General features: G+C 40.0%; 1 protein-coding gene across 3 annotated transcripts in view; it reads right to left on the bottom strand.

The window, feature by feature from the left end:
* The window catches only part of adamtsl3 (ADAMTS-like 3), a 110727-nt gene that overhangs the window by 56566 nt on the left and 36394 nt on the right, over positions 1–17767 (bottom strand). For all 3 annotated transcript variants that reach the window (XM_028038380.1, XM_028038379.1, XM_028038382.1), the window contains exon 2: positions 12686–12802. In XM_028038380.1, coding sequence (XP_027894181.1) covers positions 12686–12802 — 117 coding nt within the window. The remainder of the gene's footprint in view (positions 1–12685; positions 12803–17767) is intronic.

The raw sequence follows: 17767 nt of genomic DNA on the forward strand, positions 1-17767 counted from the left end.
CCTCAACCCTCCTGTGTTTTTAAGTGTGTTCGTTTTCAGCATGTGCTCCGCTCTTTTGCACGCCAAGAAACACAACATGCTTTTACACATACTGAGAACATTCATTTTGAATCACAAAACCTTAGGCACATGCACGCTACTTTATATTAAACTGTGAAAAGTAAATTGAGTTCTATCTTTTTCACAGCTTACACAGAAAAATCACCAATAACCTCATATGTCCTCCTTTCAGGCTGGTGTTGAGTCCAGGTGAGGAAGGCGAAAGGGAAAGTAAAGATTTGAAGCATGAATGAATAGTAACCGCACAGGAAAAGAGCTGCAGTGGATCAGCTAAACTCTCATTATATCCTCCGCCCACATATAAAAAATCCTTTACCATGTGTTTCCCAAGAGCTTTTGGGCTTACAGCTGTCTAAATATGCTACTGTAGTGAACTCCCAACCAGTGAAGTGATTGCAGCGTTGCGTAGGAAGCAGCCTGCGGCAGTAAAAGTGAACAGCAGGAAACGGGGAGGATGACCACAAAGACAGAGGATGCTACATTTTATTCCGTCTTCGAGATGTTTGTCTAGCGGTAGATTTTTACATGTTTTCATACAGCAGCAGGTCAGGACTGTTCTTGGATATCCACAAAAACCTTTACTGGTTACATAACCTATGCAGACAGAGTAAGAAACGTAAATATAAAGTATAACAACAGGAGCAGGAATTTTGCAATTCATCCTGGAACAACTGCGGCACAAAAAAAGTGATCAGATCCAACGCTAATGTCTTTTTATCGATTGATTTTATTGAGTTGAAGCCACCAATCCACACTCCAGGTATGTGTGTTACTGCAGATTATATTTGGGTCAGTTTTGTTAAGGAGGTTTAAGCTTACACACAAGAAACGAATACTCACTGAAACGACAAATTCTACTTATAATTCTAATGCATTTTATGTAACCAAAAGTTTAAAACAGGAAAAATTACCAAGAGGACTGATTTGAGCAGAACCACGGTCAAATTGTAATCGCTGAGCAATCGTTTCAGAGCATCTCAAAAACTGCTGCTTTTGTGGGGATGTTTCCACAAAACACATTACATCACAGTTTTCCAATCATAGGGCTGCATATCCACAAACTAGATGGGCATGTGAGCATCACAGCTGAAGTCTGGAGAAATTAAAGAAGACTACGTCACCTGGTTCCCCCACACATTGCTTTCCTGGGGAGAACATGGCATCAGAGGCACTATATGAAGAAGGTAGTGTGTTTTAGTTCCTGTGGATTTTCCTTTAATGTAAAATTCCAGACCATGTGGCTAAAACCTTCCATTAAAACCACATTCCCTGAGAGCTGAGGTGTCATTCAGCAACTGAAACATAGTTGACATGAAGCAAAAGTTGTTCAGAAATGTTTTTGAGGAACACAACAAGCTTGAGGTGCTGACTTGGCCTCCGAATTCCTCAAATTTCAACCCAGACAACCACCTGAGGGATGTGCTGGACAAACAAGGCCCATCCTTCACTTCAAAACTTGCAGATCTCATAGCATGTGGTGCTAACATCTTGGTGCTAGACACAAACGCTCATGATAGCGGAGTTTAGGACTTTACATGTTGAGGCTGTTCTGGCAGTGAAAAATAGAGAGAAATTACAGAGATTATTATGCAGGTGGAGATAATGCTATGCCTGATCAGATTATAAATATACATATAAAGCCTTCAGTTTAAAAGGAAGGCTCTCAAAGCTCTAAATTACCTTATGGTCAATTTCAATAAACAGTCCATGGATGCATTTTTTCGACAGATCGTTGTAAGGCTAGAATCCAGAAAACTTTGATCACATGTTAATTTTGTTCCTAGAAACCCGCCTGCAACAAGTCAAGCTAAAGAGCAACATCTTGTGTTCAAGGGATAAAATTGCAAGCCTTTATTGCGCCTGACACTTTAAAACTGAAAAGTAAGGAGTGCACACTTATTTATGTATCAAAGTGTGTGGTAAGTGAAATGATTCACCTCCATATTTTACCTGCCTTGGCTGTTTTGATCTCGCCTGCCTCCCACTTTAACCTTGGACAGGAACATGCACCTAAAAGGAGTCCAACAGATGATGCATGGCATGCGCTGACAGGATATGTCTGCGTGTTTGGGGTGGTCTAAGCCCTCTAAACTCTGGCATAGGTTTACATAAACCCATAGCTTCAAGCATCAGACACAAAATGAGAGGGCGGTTAAACAAATCTTTGGCTCTTGGCAAAGTCAGAGCAAACATCAGATGCACATACGTCCCCTGCACATTTTAAATCATTAGCAGCGACTCTAAACACAAACACTTCTCTCTTGCCACGCTCACGTCACTGAATTCCTGCAGACCTGATCGGAGAAGAAAAGCAGCCAGAGAGGCCTCTGTTTGAGGGCCATGCTGAGCGTCTGTGTGGGCCAGACAGGAGCCGCAGGCTTAATTGCTGTCTTTTGCTGTGTGCCGCTGTGCGGCTGAGGCCAAAAGCAGCGCCAGGACTTGCATCCCCATTACCAACCACTTCCCATCACTCCATCATCTGTGGCATCCAAGCGGAGGATGGAGTAGAGGAAGAGCTCATTGACTGCACTTCAACCCCTATCATTAACTCAGTGAGATCATTCAGAAGAGCTGATTTTGAAAAAACACGGCTTATTTGCTTGTGGCTGAACCTGCATAACCAGAGGCGCCACAAATCATAAACTGAACGCAGATTCCCAACACCGAGCAAATAGAACATCGCTCTGTGTTTCAGGGGTCAGGAGAAATAAACAGAAGAGCGCAGCTCTCTTCCTGAGCTCTCACTATTAGTGGAGTATTAATGATTTCTTCAGAAACCGAATGATTGATGGCTTTACATTGGCTCCGCAGCAATGTGAAGATTACCGTCATAAATCAGAGAAGCTGTATAACAGGACAGTGCAGACGTTTTCATCAAGGGACACCGTTGTACCACACCAAAAGGTTGTTTTAAGTCAACTAACACCCTGGCTTCCAGCCCGCCGCCTCCGGACAGTGTTTTCACTACCAGACCTTCATCGTTCAGTGCTGGCCTCATAAATCTGGAAGCTTCAATAGTCCACTGGGTCGCTCTTCACTGTGATTTCGTTCAGCGTTTAGAAATAAGAAGCACGCGGGGGAAAATTAATCCAGGAAGTCTGCATGTCTGCTCTGGGAGCGTCTGCTTCCCCAGATGCACCTGGGTTCCTTACTCTAAAGTAGAGTTTGTGGTTTAATGAAAAAACTGCTGCTTTAAAAAAAGGAAGAAAAACCATTTACCGTACTTAAAACAACAGTTGAATTTAAAAATACAAAGTTTTAGAGGGCAAAACAAAAGCTACTTTGGTTGCTCACAGAATTGTTGCAGCTATATGTTGCGACATAACTTCAGTGACATACAGTACTGTACTGGTTTTCAGAAGGCTTTTTTTCTGCATGGTTGCATTGCTCCTATTGGTGACAATGTTAAATTAATGACTATGACAATTATAAAGTGACAAAAATGAGAGGGACAGAGATGTGAAAACAAAAGGGAGTTTGTCTGGGTGAGGCCTGCCAAGGTTGCAGACATGGAATAAAATTGCAACTTGAGACACAGCATTGAAAACAGGCCAATACCATAGCCCAGGCTGAACAGGCTACTATGGGCCAATCTTACATCAAATACCCTCAAAAAATCCACAGCATCCCCATAACACAATCACCATCCAGCAGCCAACAGATCGCTCAACACCCCAAAACCCCGGTACAGCAAATCGAGCAAAGCTGCACGTAGCCCTTTTGCTGAAATCCCCCTTTTTTTGCTTGGTCATTCATAACATTATTGTGCAGCTGTGTGACGTTGATGTGGATGCTCCCACCTACGGATTGATTTTAAAGTTATTCATCAACTGGACCCAAAAGTATTGCCACAAGATCATAGCAAGAAAAAAGAAGCTAATAAAAAAGAAAGTACAGCTAATACTAATGGCTTTTTGTGGAGCATTGACTGCAACTCCTGTACAGAAGTCTGTTTGGATGTGCAGTTGGACCAGGAGTGGTGGCGTCTATTCAGTGACATAAACTTCCTTTATAATTTCAGATTTGTTTACATACAGATTTATCCCGTCTGTCTTCTTCTGGTGCAGAATCATGAAATGTTTCCCGTCAATGACATGAAAGTCAAAGAAAATACGACATGACTGACTGCAGATGAGAAACTATTGGATACATTATGATATTTAGTTCTGCCTACAGAAGTGGCAGAAATCAGATTTTTTTGTGAGATGAAAACATTTTTAATTGGGTTGTTAAGACCGTCATGAAAAAGTGGGATGCATATCGGCTAATAATAATAATTGGATCTAGGTCATATTTGCCTGATTCCTTTTATAAAAAAATAAAAAAACAAGTAACTGGGCTGGTTTATGACTCTCAAGGACAGGATCATTGCTACACCTTGTCCAAGTAATTTAGACCCATTCAGACATTATGTTGATCCTCAATATTCAAACAAAACAACAAAAGGATCACCCTTAGACATGCTAAATTCACTTTAAACCATGAAAACCCAAGGAGTGCATTGGTAGAATAAAATCCCAATATTCCAAAAATGTAATCTTCCTGCCCCACTCACCACCCACACTTCCTCCACCTTGCTAGGTAAAACAAAGACAGCAACGTCACATGCACATTATTTGTGGATTTAGACATTTAATGTGAAGGCTTTCAAATTCTTGCTCTGCCTCTGTCTAAGCATAAATCATGAAGCCTTAGAAGGTGCTGTCTTTGTGATGACTGTGATTTCCTTCCATAAATGTCTTGCAACTCCAGCTGGCATAAAACCATAGGTCATTAACTGAAAGGAACCGACTTTATGGTTTTACTTCCTGTGTAAGTTTAATGAAAAGCAGTTGCTTGGGAAGTTTTATTTGTACAGCCGTAATAACAGTTATGTTCATCTCTAGTTGCACATATTAATCATCCTCAGTTTATGTTTGCTGGGTAAGCAGCAGCTCCTTCAATAGTTATGAGAAAATCATGCACAACAGAGTTATTTAATTCATGCAATCTTAACTGATCAGAGATCAAATTGGCACACCTCTACCTGATCTGCTAACGTGACTGCATCAGTCTGGACTTGTGCCGAGTTGAAAGCGAAAGGATTTTGCATGCCTTCCGTCCGCAGCGTTTTATGACCTGTTGCAAATTCAAGTGTAAGTAAAGGAGTGTTTACAGGAGAGCTGAACATGACTTCAAGAGATCCTTAAATTATGCTTGTTTCAGTTCAATGGCTTACCGCTGTCTTGTATAAAGATTTGGTCTTAGTGTACCGACTTGTGTTGCAAGCATTGTTCACTTTTCAGTTTGGAAGAGAGTCAGGGGTCATTTTTCAATTTTGTGGTTTGTGAACGGATTACATTCTCTCACAAGGCTCCTTGGGAGCAGAAAACGCTTGTGAGTAAGAGCGGAGCTGGGGGTTAAAGCTTGTGAAAGCATTTGATGTGGAGTCTGCACAAATTCATGCTCCTGATTTTATTTTTTCATATTCGGGAGTGCATACACGGGTTTGCAGTGGTTGGTGCTGACAATGCACTGATGAGTTTAACACCATGTTTAGATAAAATCCTTATTTTACTGTTTTGTAGGTTCTGAGAAAACAAACAAGTTGATGTGAAAGCCTTAAAACTTCCCAAGAAAATGCAGCTTAGAGAAAGACTTACTGCAGACCACTCAGTAACTTGTGATCTACTCTGCATCCTGAGAATCAGAACCAGACATGGAAAAACAGCATTTGTTTTTTCCACTAATCTGGAACAAACTTCCAGAAAACTGCAAAACTGCCAAAACACTGAGTTGCTTTAAATCAAGCATGATGATCCCATTCAGTGCACTAGGTGTAACCATTTTTCTTCTTCTTTTCAGGAAGCAGGCGGATGGGTTGGTGCTTAAAGCTGATGTCCTGCCAGTTATTGATCTGATTGGTTGGTCTCTGGACCTACATTGTTCTTTCTCATCACCTTTGAGCCAGGCGTGACAAATGGGGGCTCGTCCGGGAGCCAGTATCACAAGTGTTACAGCCCCCCCCTTTTTTTGTGAGGAGGGGAGTAACACGACAGCCACAATCATTTGACAGAGTCCAGGTGAATGTTATAAAAAGGAGGGATTTATTGATAACGAAAATCCCGGAAGGCTCACACAAACTGTGGGGGAGAAAGGGGCGGTTAGGGGGGTGCCAAATCATAGAAAATAATAAAACAAAACAGGGCCTAACTACCGTCTGAGCTAAAGAAACAAAGGAAAACAAAAACCCTGTTTATCTAATCTAACAAAAGTTTCCACCAAAACTTTACATGGGTGGCACCCACCTCCTTACCTAGTGTATCTAACAGAAAATACACCTACGTGATGAAATGTACAGGGTACCCTAAACTTACCTCGCCCTCTAACTCCCACCACAAACCTTCACACAAAGCGCAACAAGACATGCGTCAGGTAACAAAGCCAGCCCGCTCTCCCCAGCTGGGTTGCTTAAATAAGGCCTCCCTGCATGCTGATTGGCCCATAGTTGATGAGGATCAATCAGGGGAGATTGACACCAGCTTTCCCTAGTACCTGTGAAGAAACAAAGGGGGAGGGGAAAAAGAAACAAACAGCCTGCCAGGCATGTAACACCTCCACCCTTATAAGTCCAAACAGAAATGTTTGGAATACTCAAGGTAAGAGAAAACAAGCTCAAAAAGCACGTGACAAAGCATCTGCCAATACATTCTCAGTCCCCTTTTTATGGCAGATCTTCAGGTTGTACTCCTGAATGATCAAAGCCCACCGCATGAGTCTTTGATTTTGATTGTACATCCTGGAAAGAAAGACAAGGGGGTTATGGTCTGTGAAGACAGTGATCGGTTCCACACTCAACCCAAGGTAAGCTTCAAAATGCTGTAATGCCAAAAGTAGCGCAAGCGCTTCCTTCTCAATGGTAGAATATCTACCTTGATGAAGATTAAACTTCCTTGAGAAGTAGCTTACAGGATGTTCTATGCCGTCTTTATCATCCTGCAAAAGGACAGCTCCTACCCCAACAGCACTGGCATCTATGTCCAGTTTAAATGGCAAACTAAAATTTGGGGCGGAAAGAACAGGAGAACACGAGAGCAATCCTTTTAGATGTTCAAAAGCATGCTGACATTCATCAGACCAAGTAAAAGGTGTAGAAGGGCTGGTCAAAGTTGTTAAAGGAGCAGCTACCGTAGAAAAGAAGCCATGTAACACAAGGCTAAAAACCCACTTGTTTACAGCTGCATTTGATTAATAATAACTGAAACATTGATTAATTCTGGTCTAGATTACAACTTTTCATTACTTCTCGTTAATCTGCCAATGTAATGTAATGTTTTTTTTGTTTGTTTGTTTTGTTTATTAATTGTGTTATGTTTTTATGATGTAAAGCACCTTGAACTGCCTTGCTGCTGAAACGTGCCATACAAATAAAGTTGACTTTCCATGAATTACTGCACCAATGTGGTGTAGGAATGGAGGGAAAAAAGGAAGGATAAAAGGAGAGAAGAAAAGTAGGAAACAAGGAAGGAAGGAAGGAAGGAAGGAATTTGAGGAAGAGTTGTAGAACATAAAAAAGAAGAGAAGTACAAGGAGAAAAGGGTGAAAAGAAGAGAAGATGGGTGTGGGGTAGAATGAAAGCAGCTTTCAACTGGAAAGTTTTCACTCTGCTGTGTCCACAGAAGAACCAATACACTTAATATTCAAAGGAAACAATGCAATGTATGCATTTTACTCTCAATTTTATTTCTCAATTTAAGAAATGAGAGTGGAGAAAATAAAAGATTTTAAAATGCCTCAAATTATATTGTGTGATAAGCCTTTTTGATTATGCAACAATAAATTATATCAAAATGTTTTGTGAAGAATGGCTAACAGTACATAAAATAAATATTGCCCAACACTCGCACTGGTTACAGCTGTTCAGTCTTGGTGAGGCAACAGAAACACATGTTCTCCTCCAGCGCTGTACGTATCCAGAAGGCAGAATAATCTGAGCCCACATTGAGTAGAAAATACCAGTTTTACTGGAGCTTCTCCAGTGCTTCGCCTCAACTCTGCTCTGTATGGGTGGTAGGGAATCTGTCAGCAGCAGGTAATTAATGCAGTAACGGAGATTAACACTTGCAGACTGACTACTTGCTCTTGACTGTCTGAACAGAGTGAACTCTGTGGATTTTTGCAAAAAGCTTACATTTGAGAACTACATCAGTTATCAAAGGCAGTAAGCACCTCCCTGTAGATTTTATCTCGCCCCACGCAACGGAAAACAACATTTCCATGATATTTACTTGGAAGCTGGCGGAAAATGTTTCAAGCTGCAAAAGACAAAGAGGAGCAGTATGTTGCATATCCAAAATAAGAACTTGTCAGATTGAAATGTTATAAATTTGCTGCAATAGCTTTGTTTTGAAAACTGCGGTGAAATTTAATTTTGCTTACAAAGCCCTAATTCAGCCAGATTGAAACCACACTCATAACAAGTGCCTTGAATGATCTCCATGACATGCCCAACCACACATACTAAGCCAGAAAATAACAAAAAAAAAGGGCCTGACAGTAACAATCACCTCCACTAAGAACCGATTAGTTGGTGCGTTGCCAAAACGCAAAGCAAATACTTTCTGGCTCTAGACCATCTCTGTCTGTTTGCGCCTGTGAATGAGTACATGCCAGACGCAGAGGGGAACATCTGCAGTGGAGGACCAGAAATGTAAGCAATCAGAAATCAGTCACTCACCCAGCAACTGTTTGCATGCTTTCACATGCCAACGAGGAACAGATATAACAAAAGATGAGGAGAAAAACATTGAAGGATGAAAGTTTCTCCTTTAATCAAAGTCATGGATTTGGTGGCATGTGGGACCGTTGAACGCTAAAGGCCCTGAAATCACTAACACATGCACTTCTGAATAACACAGCGCAATACATGCAGATGTCAGCAAGCAAACAGAAACAAATCTGGGATTACATGATATGCAGCTCTCCTGCAAATATGCATGAAGTGGTAGCCAGTAACAAACACACGGCCAGCGGAATGGTTTACGCACACTCATGTTTGTAATGTGGGTGTTGTGGTGAGGTCCCGTCCCCATCTACTTTACCTCAGCAGCACCGCTCCAGTACCCACAGTGCACTGCTGTGAAACCACATCAAGCAGTGGGAGATATTCGCGGTGCCACGGTATGGGCCAAAGATTTACTGAACACATATGCTGCTGGAACAAACACGGGGGTGAGAGAATGATCCCCCAATCCAAAGCCACATGGCTTTACACCACATTCACCAGCGCTCAGCACTTTTTTAATGCCTGCACCTCCATGCTGTTTTCATATTCATCAAACACGAGTCTGAGAACCAAAATAAACAAGCCTGGAAGGCAAATTCTCCTAATTCAATGCATTCCTCTTTAGTTCTTTCAAAAAGCAAAGGCATTGTCTCGTGGCAAAAAAAATAAATAAAAAATCTTAACCTCCCAAAGACACAGTTAAACCAGTTTGGACGCCAACCACAATACAAAAACCTGCAGAAGTTAAAAAGTCAAAAAGACACCACTTGTGATTCCATTATACCTCCAACGCTCTCACTTAACCTAATCGGCATCAGCTGGTTTCCAGTATCACGATCAGGCATCAGATGTCTTCCCTTATTTTTTATTTCTGTGTGTTTTTTTTTAAATGTTTTTCATCTGGATGCAAGGCAATAATAATAAAGTGATACTGAAGTGATGAAGAGGGAAGGGGTTATGGGGTCACTGTCTGTTGTCTTAGGTCAGTCACATGACTCTTTGTGAATATTTGTGTAATCAATTATTTTATGTTACAGATTTTTATTTGTAGAAATCCATTTTCACTCTGACTTTAAAGTTTTCTTTGTAAAACTTTCTCTCAAAAAAGAAAAATTTTGTTTATTATAATTTATTTGTAAACAAAAAAAGGGTAAAATACATAAGAGGGTAAATACTTTATTAGGCACTGTAAATCAATGAATCAAAGATCATGTGTGGCTTTTATTGAACTGCTCTATGATTCCATTACATCATATTAATTGCTTACATTATCATGCTTATTGTTTTGGATGTTCATTTTGCATTTTTGGTGTTTCTTTTCATTTCTTCCCTGTAAAACAGTTTGACGTTTTCCTGTGTATGAACGGCCCCACTTAACAAAACTCTGCTTACCTAGTTATCGTGTGCATTAGAAAAAAAATACTAATTCCAAAATATGTGCATCCAGATCATTTTTTACTGTTCACTGAAGCTGTTGGCTGCCTTATCAGCTCACCACGTAAAAATGAAAAAGTGTTGTAAAAGTCCATGTGACATTCACATCTATGAGCATCTATGCATTCCTGATCAGCACTGCACATAAAACACTAGAAATCATATCGTACTGTCTTTCTAAACCTCTCCATATTGATCTAACAGAATTCACATACCATTTCATTCTTTGCAATTAACATTTTCTGATGGGAGTTCCCTGTTTTTAATTATGAATCTGGTTGTTCTCCACCAAACTAGGGGGGGGGAGTCCATATTTCTATTTTTCTAAACAATTACTTCACAGGTGCATATGCTTATGCATGCTTTTTGGAAGAAATGTGCAACATCATGGTCATATTCCAGAGGTAGATTTGTTAATCTTGCAAAAGTACTGCACACTTGTTCAGTATTATGAAATAAAATGCCCAGAAATCTAAATGCCTTTAGATTACAAAAGTATGTGTTGAAAAACCCGCTGCAACTCAAATAATCCCATCTTTGCAGCGGCTAATGTACATGGCATTTTAAAAATGATAAATTATGTGCTTAATTGTGTGAAGTCAATGCCCTTTCCACCTGTTGTTGCAAAACACAGCTGCCAAGTCAGTTTGCAGCTGAGCAACTCAGACCCTCCTGCTGCTGCTGCCATGGCCACTAAGTGCTCCCTCTTCTCACCACCATGACCTCTATTAATCCCAGCCCTGACTCTATTCCAGCAGCAGAAACCCCCCAGCTTTTGTTCATCCTGAATCCTACCAAAATAAAAATAAAAAAGAAAAGAAAAACACACCCTGACAGTTACTGCTTGATGTGCAATTAGGCGTGTAAAGACAGTGAAACTGGGTTTCTTGACTTTCAGACGGGTGGTGGATTCTGCATGAACAAATCATCCAGAATCTTATGAAAAGATAAGAGGGAGAAAATGTGTCAAAACAAAATCGCTCTGCAAGATGATGCAACCTCCAGTCTATGAAACATGCAGAGGCAGGCCGACCAAAAACGTGTCCTCACCCTGGGCCGCTACTCATTAGTACAGAGTGACTCTAATAGCTGTCATTAGCAGCCACTTAACTGCAAAAACCCGTAATATCCTGGCTCTTCTTGGTGATTTCAACCATTAAAGTGACTCACACAACTGAGGAAAACAGTTGAACTTTTACAGAGAGATGTTCTCGGACCTGTTCACATGTATACAACACAAAGTACTGAGCTGAATACACTGAGAACCGGATCAAAATGCATTTAGATTTGAACAAAGAGAACTGACTGTTAAAGATGTTGGGCTAATGGTAGAAAGAACTGTAGTCCTCTGTGTTAATTTCCAAATTCCAAACTTTTTCACTCTAAACTTTGCAGAGTACAGCGGGCCCACAGCAGTTTGCGGTCCAGTGTTCACTTATTCACTGATTATTTTTGTTGAGCATATCAAAAACGTTGGTAAGGAAATGGAGTTTTGGAAGCAGAAATACCTGCACAAGCAGTAATAACTCAAGGAAGAAAGGAGATGAGCAAGGAAGCAAGGAAGAAACAATAAAAAACAAAAAAATCAAACAGAATCACACAAAGTATTCAGGGAATGAAGGAATATAAATACTACACAACAACAAGAAAGGAGAAGAAGGAAACAAGAAAGAACAAAACAAAGGGAGGGATGTAGGACACAGCAAAGAAAGGAGGGAAAGGAACAAAGTGTACAAGGAAGAAAGGATAGAAACAAACAAGAAGTACACAAGGAGGATACAAAAACTGGACAGGATAAACAAGAAATAAAAATATTTTTCCACACTTTTGTGTGCTGTTTACATGCTTTTACATCTGGTCAATGATCCATTCAAGCCAATAAAGGAACTCTGTAGTGTTTCATTTGGAAAACTCATAAAAAAAAGACTTGGAAAAAGAAGTGAAATATAATTTAATAAAAGAAAACTAGAGAGGGTGAAAGACGCTCAGACAGGACTTTCCAGTCTCCTCTGCAGATGTCACAAATGGACAGCATGTTGAAGCAGCAAGCTGGCTTGGCTCCACAGAGGTTCACATGTGTAGTTACAGCAAATGATTAAATGAAACATCATGGCTTAAGAAAACGATTCGCATGTCATCAATGCAAACATGACAAGGGAGTAACGCCTGTAACTACCCAGGCGTTGCATCAAGTCAGAGCCTCACAATCATCGTTCACTGGCGCTCATTACTGAGGTGTTACATAAATATTGTTTTTTTTCCCCCTCACTCTTTTGGTGTGGAGAGTTACATAAGCACATTGCAACAGATTTATGAGCTGACTAAAATGATTACTTTAGCCATAAAGTAATCATTTCAAAACTCATGATAGTGTCTGATTAATTAACTGATTATTTGCAGAAAATTAAAAGTTAGTGGTGAACTTACTGGGTCCTCTGGTTTCTGGCCACCAACGGGGAGAGGCTCTTCTGAAAGGTGATCTCTTCGGATCAGAGTGTATTCCCTGATGAAGACGGCGTCCCCGTCACCCGCCCACACGGCAACCTGAAACACAAAGACAGTCACATAAATCATTTATATCAACACACAATGCGGAAATACTGGCATCTTATTCATTTCTATTAATTACAGAAAAAGTAATATGTTGGATAAACACTGAAATAGCCCCCTCTGTATAAATATGGAATGACAAAAAAACCCTAAACAATTTACTAGAAACACTTTAAAATAAGGAGAAAAGGAGATCCAAATAAAATAGATGTGTGTTGATTCCTATAAATGACCACAAGTAAGTGACTATCTTCCTCATGTTGCACCAATTTACAGATAGAGCTTATCCGATATTTATATCAGACATATAAGTCACAAAACAAGTATCAGATTATGTCAGGTTCATCTAAAATCTCAGATAGAAGGGCTCCACTCCAGCATTTAGTCCGCCCCAGCTTTTCTATCCAGCAGTGCTTTTATCCCACCCATTTATTATTATTGGTTAATAATAAACGGCTCAATTGTTCTATATTGTTGTTAACTATTGTTCTCTGATCACTTGATTAAGCCTTTTCTAACAATCCACACTACAAAATAAGCAATAAAAGTGTTTTTGATTCATGGTGATATCGCATTGGGTTAATATCGGTATCAGCAAATGCTCAAAGCTGCAATATCAGAATCGTATTTGGAAATTTAAAAAGAGTTATGTCACGACACTCCTTCTGGTTAGTGGAAGTGGGAACATTTTTCATGTGAAAATCTTTTATTTTTTATGCACCACACCAATGAAACTCTTTTCTTTTGAGTGTAAATTTAAATAAATCAGTTAATTAAAATGTCCTGAGTATTTGGTGGATTCTCTTCATCGCCCCCACTTGGCAAGGAATATCACAGAAATCCCCATCTTCAGGGATGGGTGGTGGGTCGGATCTTGGATAGGGCCCATTTGCGGCGCAGCAGGCCCCGCATTCTCAAAACTGCACAAACTGACGGTGCAGGAGCGCTGAGCTGCTCTCCGCCGCTCATAAACAACCTGCAACGAAGCGGGTCGACTGTGTGCCTCCAAGGCAGCATAAAACAGAGACTTTCTGCTCTTCACATGGTAGATTTATCACAAAGCAAAAGAAAAAAGTGTTGTTTGGCAACTGCTGCAAAACCCGACCAGAGCTTCACAAAACTTTAAATAAGACTTTAAATCTGGCCTAAAAATTACAATCATTCCTTCCTAACTTCAGTGAATTAAACTGCTGAGGTTTCTCCAACAACATGTAATCGAGCAGAATTTGGGCAAAAGCCTCAGCTGACGAATTGTAATGTGTTGGTGCATTAGGGTGACCAAATGCTGTGGGACCACATGTAACGTTTTATTTAAAGTGTTTCTGGTGATTAATAAAGAAAATGTTTTACACCAGACTGCATATAACAAATCACAGTCAACAAGGCTGAATGTGGGGTCTCCAAATCAGTGAGGAATGATGGGAAAATTCACCCTATACTTGTGAGAAAGCAGTAAAACACACAGACAGAAGCGAAATACAAGTTTTCCCCAAATGGGACTCGACAATCTCAAAACTATGCTCCAAGGGAAACAAAACAACAATGAAGAGAAACGTTTGTTGTTGTTTTATCAAATCAAACTCAAAACTACTACTGAATTTCTGAATAAGTAATGAATACCCCTGAAGACATCAGCAACATAGCAGCAATGTTTGTCTTCTCTGCTACGGATGCTGAAAGGAAAAATGTTGCACAACCAGAAGCCAGATAGAGCAAATTTAAGTCAAGCGTGCAAACATTAGGAGAAATCCAGCTTATGTTTGTCAGCGGAGCCGTTCTGAAACCAGCCTGGCTGACCAGATGTCTTTGCTCAAGGCTTACTTGAGGTCTGGGTGAGGTGAACATAACCCAACTTTGAAAAGTTCTCATAACCCTTTTACTGATGAGCAGAGAGAAAAAAAATCTGCTTTTTAGTTTCTTGAGATCACATTTATATTCCTTAAAACAATACGCAAGGGATATTAATGGGATTTAAAAACCAAACAGAAAAATGAAATACATTTTGTTAAGGAAACAAGTGGGCTGTTTGGTGCCAAACCCACTGAATCAGAAATTATTTGCTCATGCAAATCTGAGCAGAAGTTTCAGATCTACAGTCGTAGCCAAAGGATTTGGCAGAAGCACAAACATTAAATCTAAATGTCTTTGCAACTTCAGTTTTTGAGGTGAAGTGTCAGGTGATCGCATGCATTATGCAGCTTTGCCAAAAATTAAAAGGTAACTTCACTTCAGCAGAGTCAGTGCACATGAATGAGTCCAGCTGGAAACAGTTCATCGATCCAATTATCAGATTGATTGCCTGAGAGGAACAGATGCACTTGTGTTAGCAATCCAGCCATCAACAGTTTGCATTAAAATGTAAAAAAAAAAAAAAAAAAGTGCTGTAAAAAAGGTTTTATGGATTATTAAAAAGGAGAGAGTGAGAATGACAGGAAGTCCAGAAAGCACCAGAATATGTTAATGCAGAGTTTCGGCTTCTTGGTGACAGGAAGTTCAGTAAGAAGTCACCCGACGACGAAGGAAACCTTCAAGGATCGACTCAAATCTGCAGGAAGAGCAAGGAAAATCATATCATCGCGTCTGGAGAAAAAAAGGCGGGCGTCAGCTGTAAAGCATCCACGTCCAATCCGTCCCCCGAGGTTCCTGCTCATCTAAAAAAGTGGGCTTATTCACAATTTTGTTCGAGAACTCCACCATGAATAAAGAGGAAAATCAAAAGGAACAACTTGTCCCAAAAATCCAGACGCAATTTGTCCGTGGTCATGTTTTCCTCTGCATGACAGAACGTCAATGCACAAAGCCAAAGTGGCAACAAAATGACTCGTACTATTTGATTTGTGACCAAAAAACCTACACTGAAAGGCTGTGGCTATTTCTCAGAGAGCAGGAGAATAAACAGCAGCCAATAAACTTATTGACTCCAGGCTTCAGCACAACAAGAAAGGGTTGCTTTACGTTTTAAACTACCCATAATTTCTTTATATTTTGCTTCCAATGAGCCAGACTTTTTCAGATCTTTTAAAGTGGTTTCGATCAACAGTTGTTGAGGTTTTATGACAATCGTTCACAATTCCTCCTTAAATTTGACTGCTTTTTCACACATTTTCAGTCGTCTATCTGACCCCGAAAGCACAGTGTGTGAATGTGGTCAGAACAAAAAGACGACTCAAGAAAATCGCACAGTAAAGCAACAAAGCTACCATTGAACCATTCAAACATGGAGACAAGTACATTTCTGCCTTGATTCCAATTAAAATTAAGTAACTATTTTTTTTAAGTGAATGATTTTAGATTAGTTAGCTTGGAGGTCAGCGAGTCGTTTAAAAAGAAACCACACACTTAATAATCCGTAGGAACAAAAATTCCACATTTTGATTTCTGCTTATTGGTATTTGGTTTTCAGTAATTGAAATGAAAAATGCCAGAAAAAAAAAATACTAGGAACTTTCTCTTACAGCCACCCCGAGTGTACGTGTGTGCGTCAGTGCCCCAAAGAGCCAGGGTAAACGTTAAACAGGGCACCAGGCTGCTCATTCATTAACCTCAGAGGCGAGTCGGATATCAAAGAGAAACTTTTCATCCGGGAGGAGGAGAGGAAGTGAACTTGGAGGGGAAGGTTGGTTCTTCAAAAGCAGATAATCAACAGAAATAACATCTAACCTGATATTATAATTGAGCCTGCGCTGTGCCAGTTTCCGCAGTCTGGGTACCAACTGGGAAAAAATTAGCAACATTTACTCTGCAACACGAGTGCAAAGGCTCATATTCCCAGCTGCTAAATGATAATAGGATAAAAACACATAATTTGTTCATGTTAGTTGGTGTCTGAATATAACCTGAAGAGAAAATACTTTATTGTTTTAATATTTTAGGAATCTTGTAATAACCCACTAAAAATTAGGATTTCTTTTGTAAAATGAAAAAAAACAGCATGATTTTGAAGACTTCTGTCACAGATTGCAGCAATTTTAGAATTCTAAGATTAATAAAAGTAAGATTTATCGGAAATGTTCATTTTGGACGGTCAAATCGGAGGCGACAACTAAGAACTAAAGCAAAGCATTTTGTTTTTGCAAAAGCAAAAGCAAAATTCTGCCAAGTGTTTCTGCTGTAGTCTCTTGTGCAAACATCTTAGTAAACTTGAAATAAAACAAAACCAACTTTTAACAAAGATATAGGAGCTTGTCTTAAGTCAATGGTTCCTTCACATAGATCAAAAAGCACAAGTTCCACTGGCAGATTATTTCATTTATAACGTGGGAAAATGTCTTGTGATAAGTGAAAGAATCTGCCAGTGAAAGTAGCATTTTTTTAACCATTATTAAGTAATTATTCTCTTTAAAAAAGTCACCTCTATCTTGCTGAACAGTTACTTACAAGTTAGTTTTGTCTTATTTCAAATGAACCAAGGTATTTGCACAAGCAACTAGACCAAAAATACTTGGGAAGATTTTGCGTTTTTGCAGAACTCTACCGGATCCAAAACTCAGAGAGAATCCCTTTCAGCAGCTCAATGAGAAAAATAAAACTGAAACTCCACTTTCACCACGTTCTCTCGTTCCTGGTGGACTATTTAGTTATCTAATGTTCTTCCTCTGGCACCCTTTGAAGATATAACCAGATATCTTCTCCTGCTTTGGCTGCCAGCTTTCCCTCAACTTGATTTACTGCTCCCACTCCTGGGTGCAGTCGGCCTTGCGAACATGGAGACGAGAGTGGGCAAATCCTTCGACTCCCACCACTTCTCATCTGAAACAGGAGCGAGAAGCCCTGAGGGAGTTTGGGAGTAAAACAAAACAAAAAAAAGGCTAGTTTTTTGATGGATGAAAAGCTTTCCTGGCACTGTCATCACATCCTTTTGCATTCATGCTCTGTTTCTCTCATGTTTTAACGTCTCATAATGATACCCGGCACCTTCTTCATTGACGCATGCGTCTGTCTTTGAACGCCTTTTCCTCT

The sequence above is a fragment of the Xiphophorus couchianus genome, chromosome 14 (genome assembly GCF_001444195.1).
Source record: "Xiphophorus couchianus chromosome 14, X_couchianus-1.0, whole genome shotgun sequence".
NCBI lineage: Eukaryota > Metazoa > Chordata > Actinopteri > Cyprinodontiformes > Poeciliidae > Xiphophorus > Xiphophorus couchianus.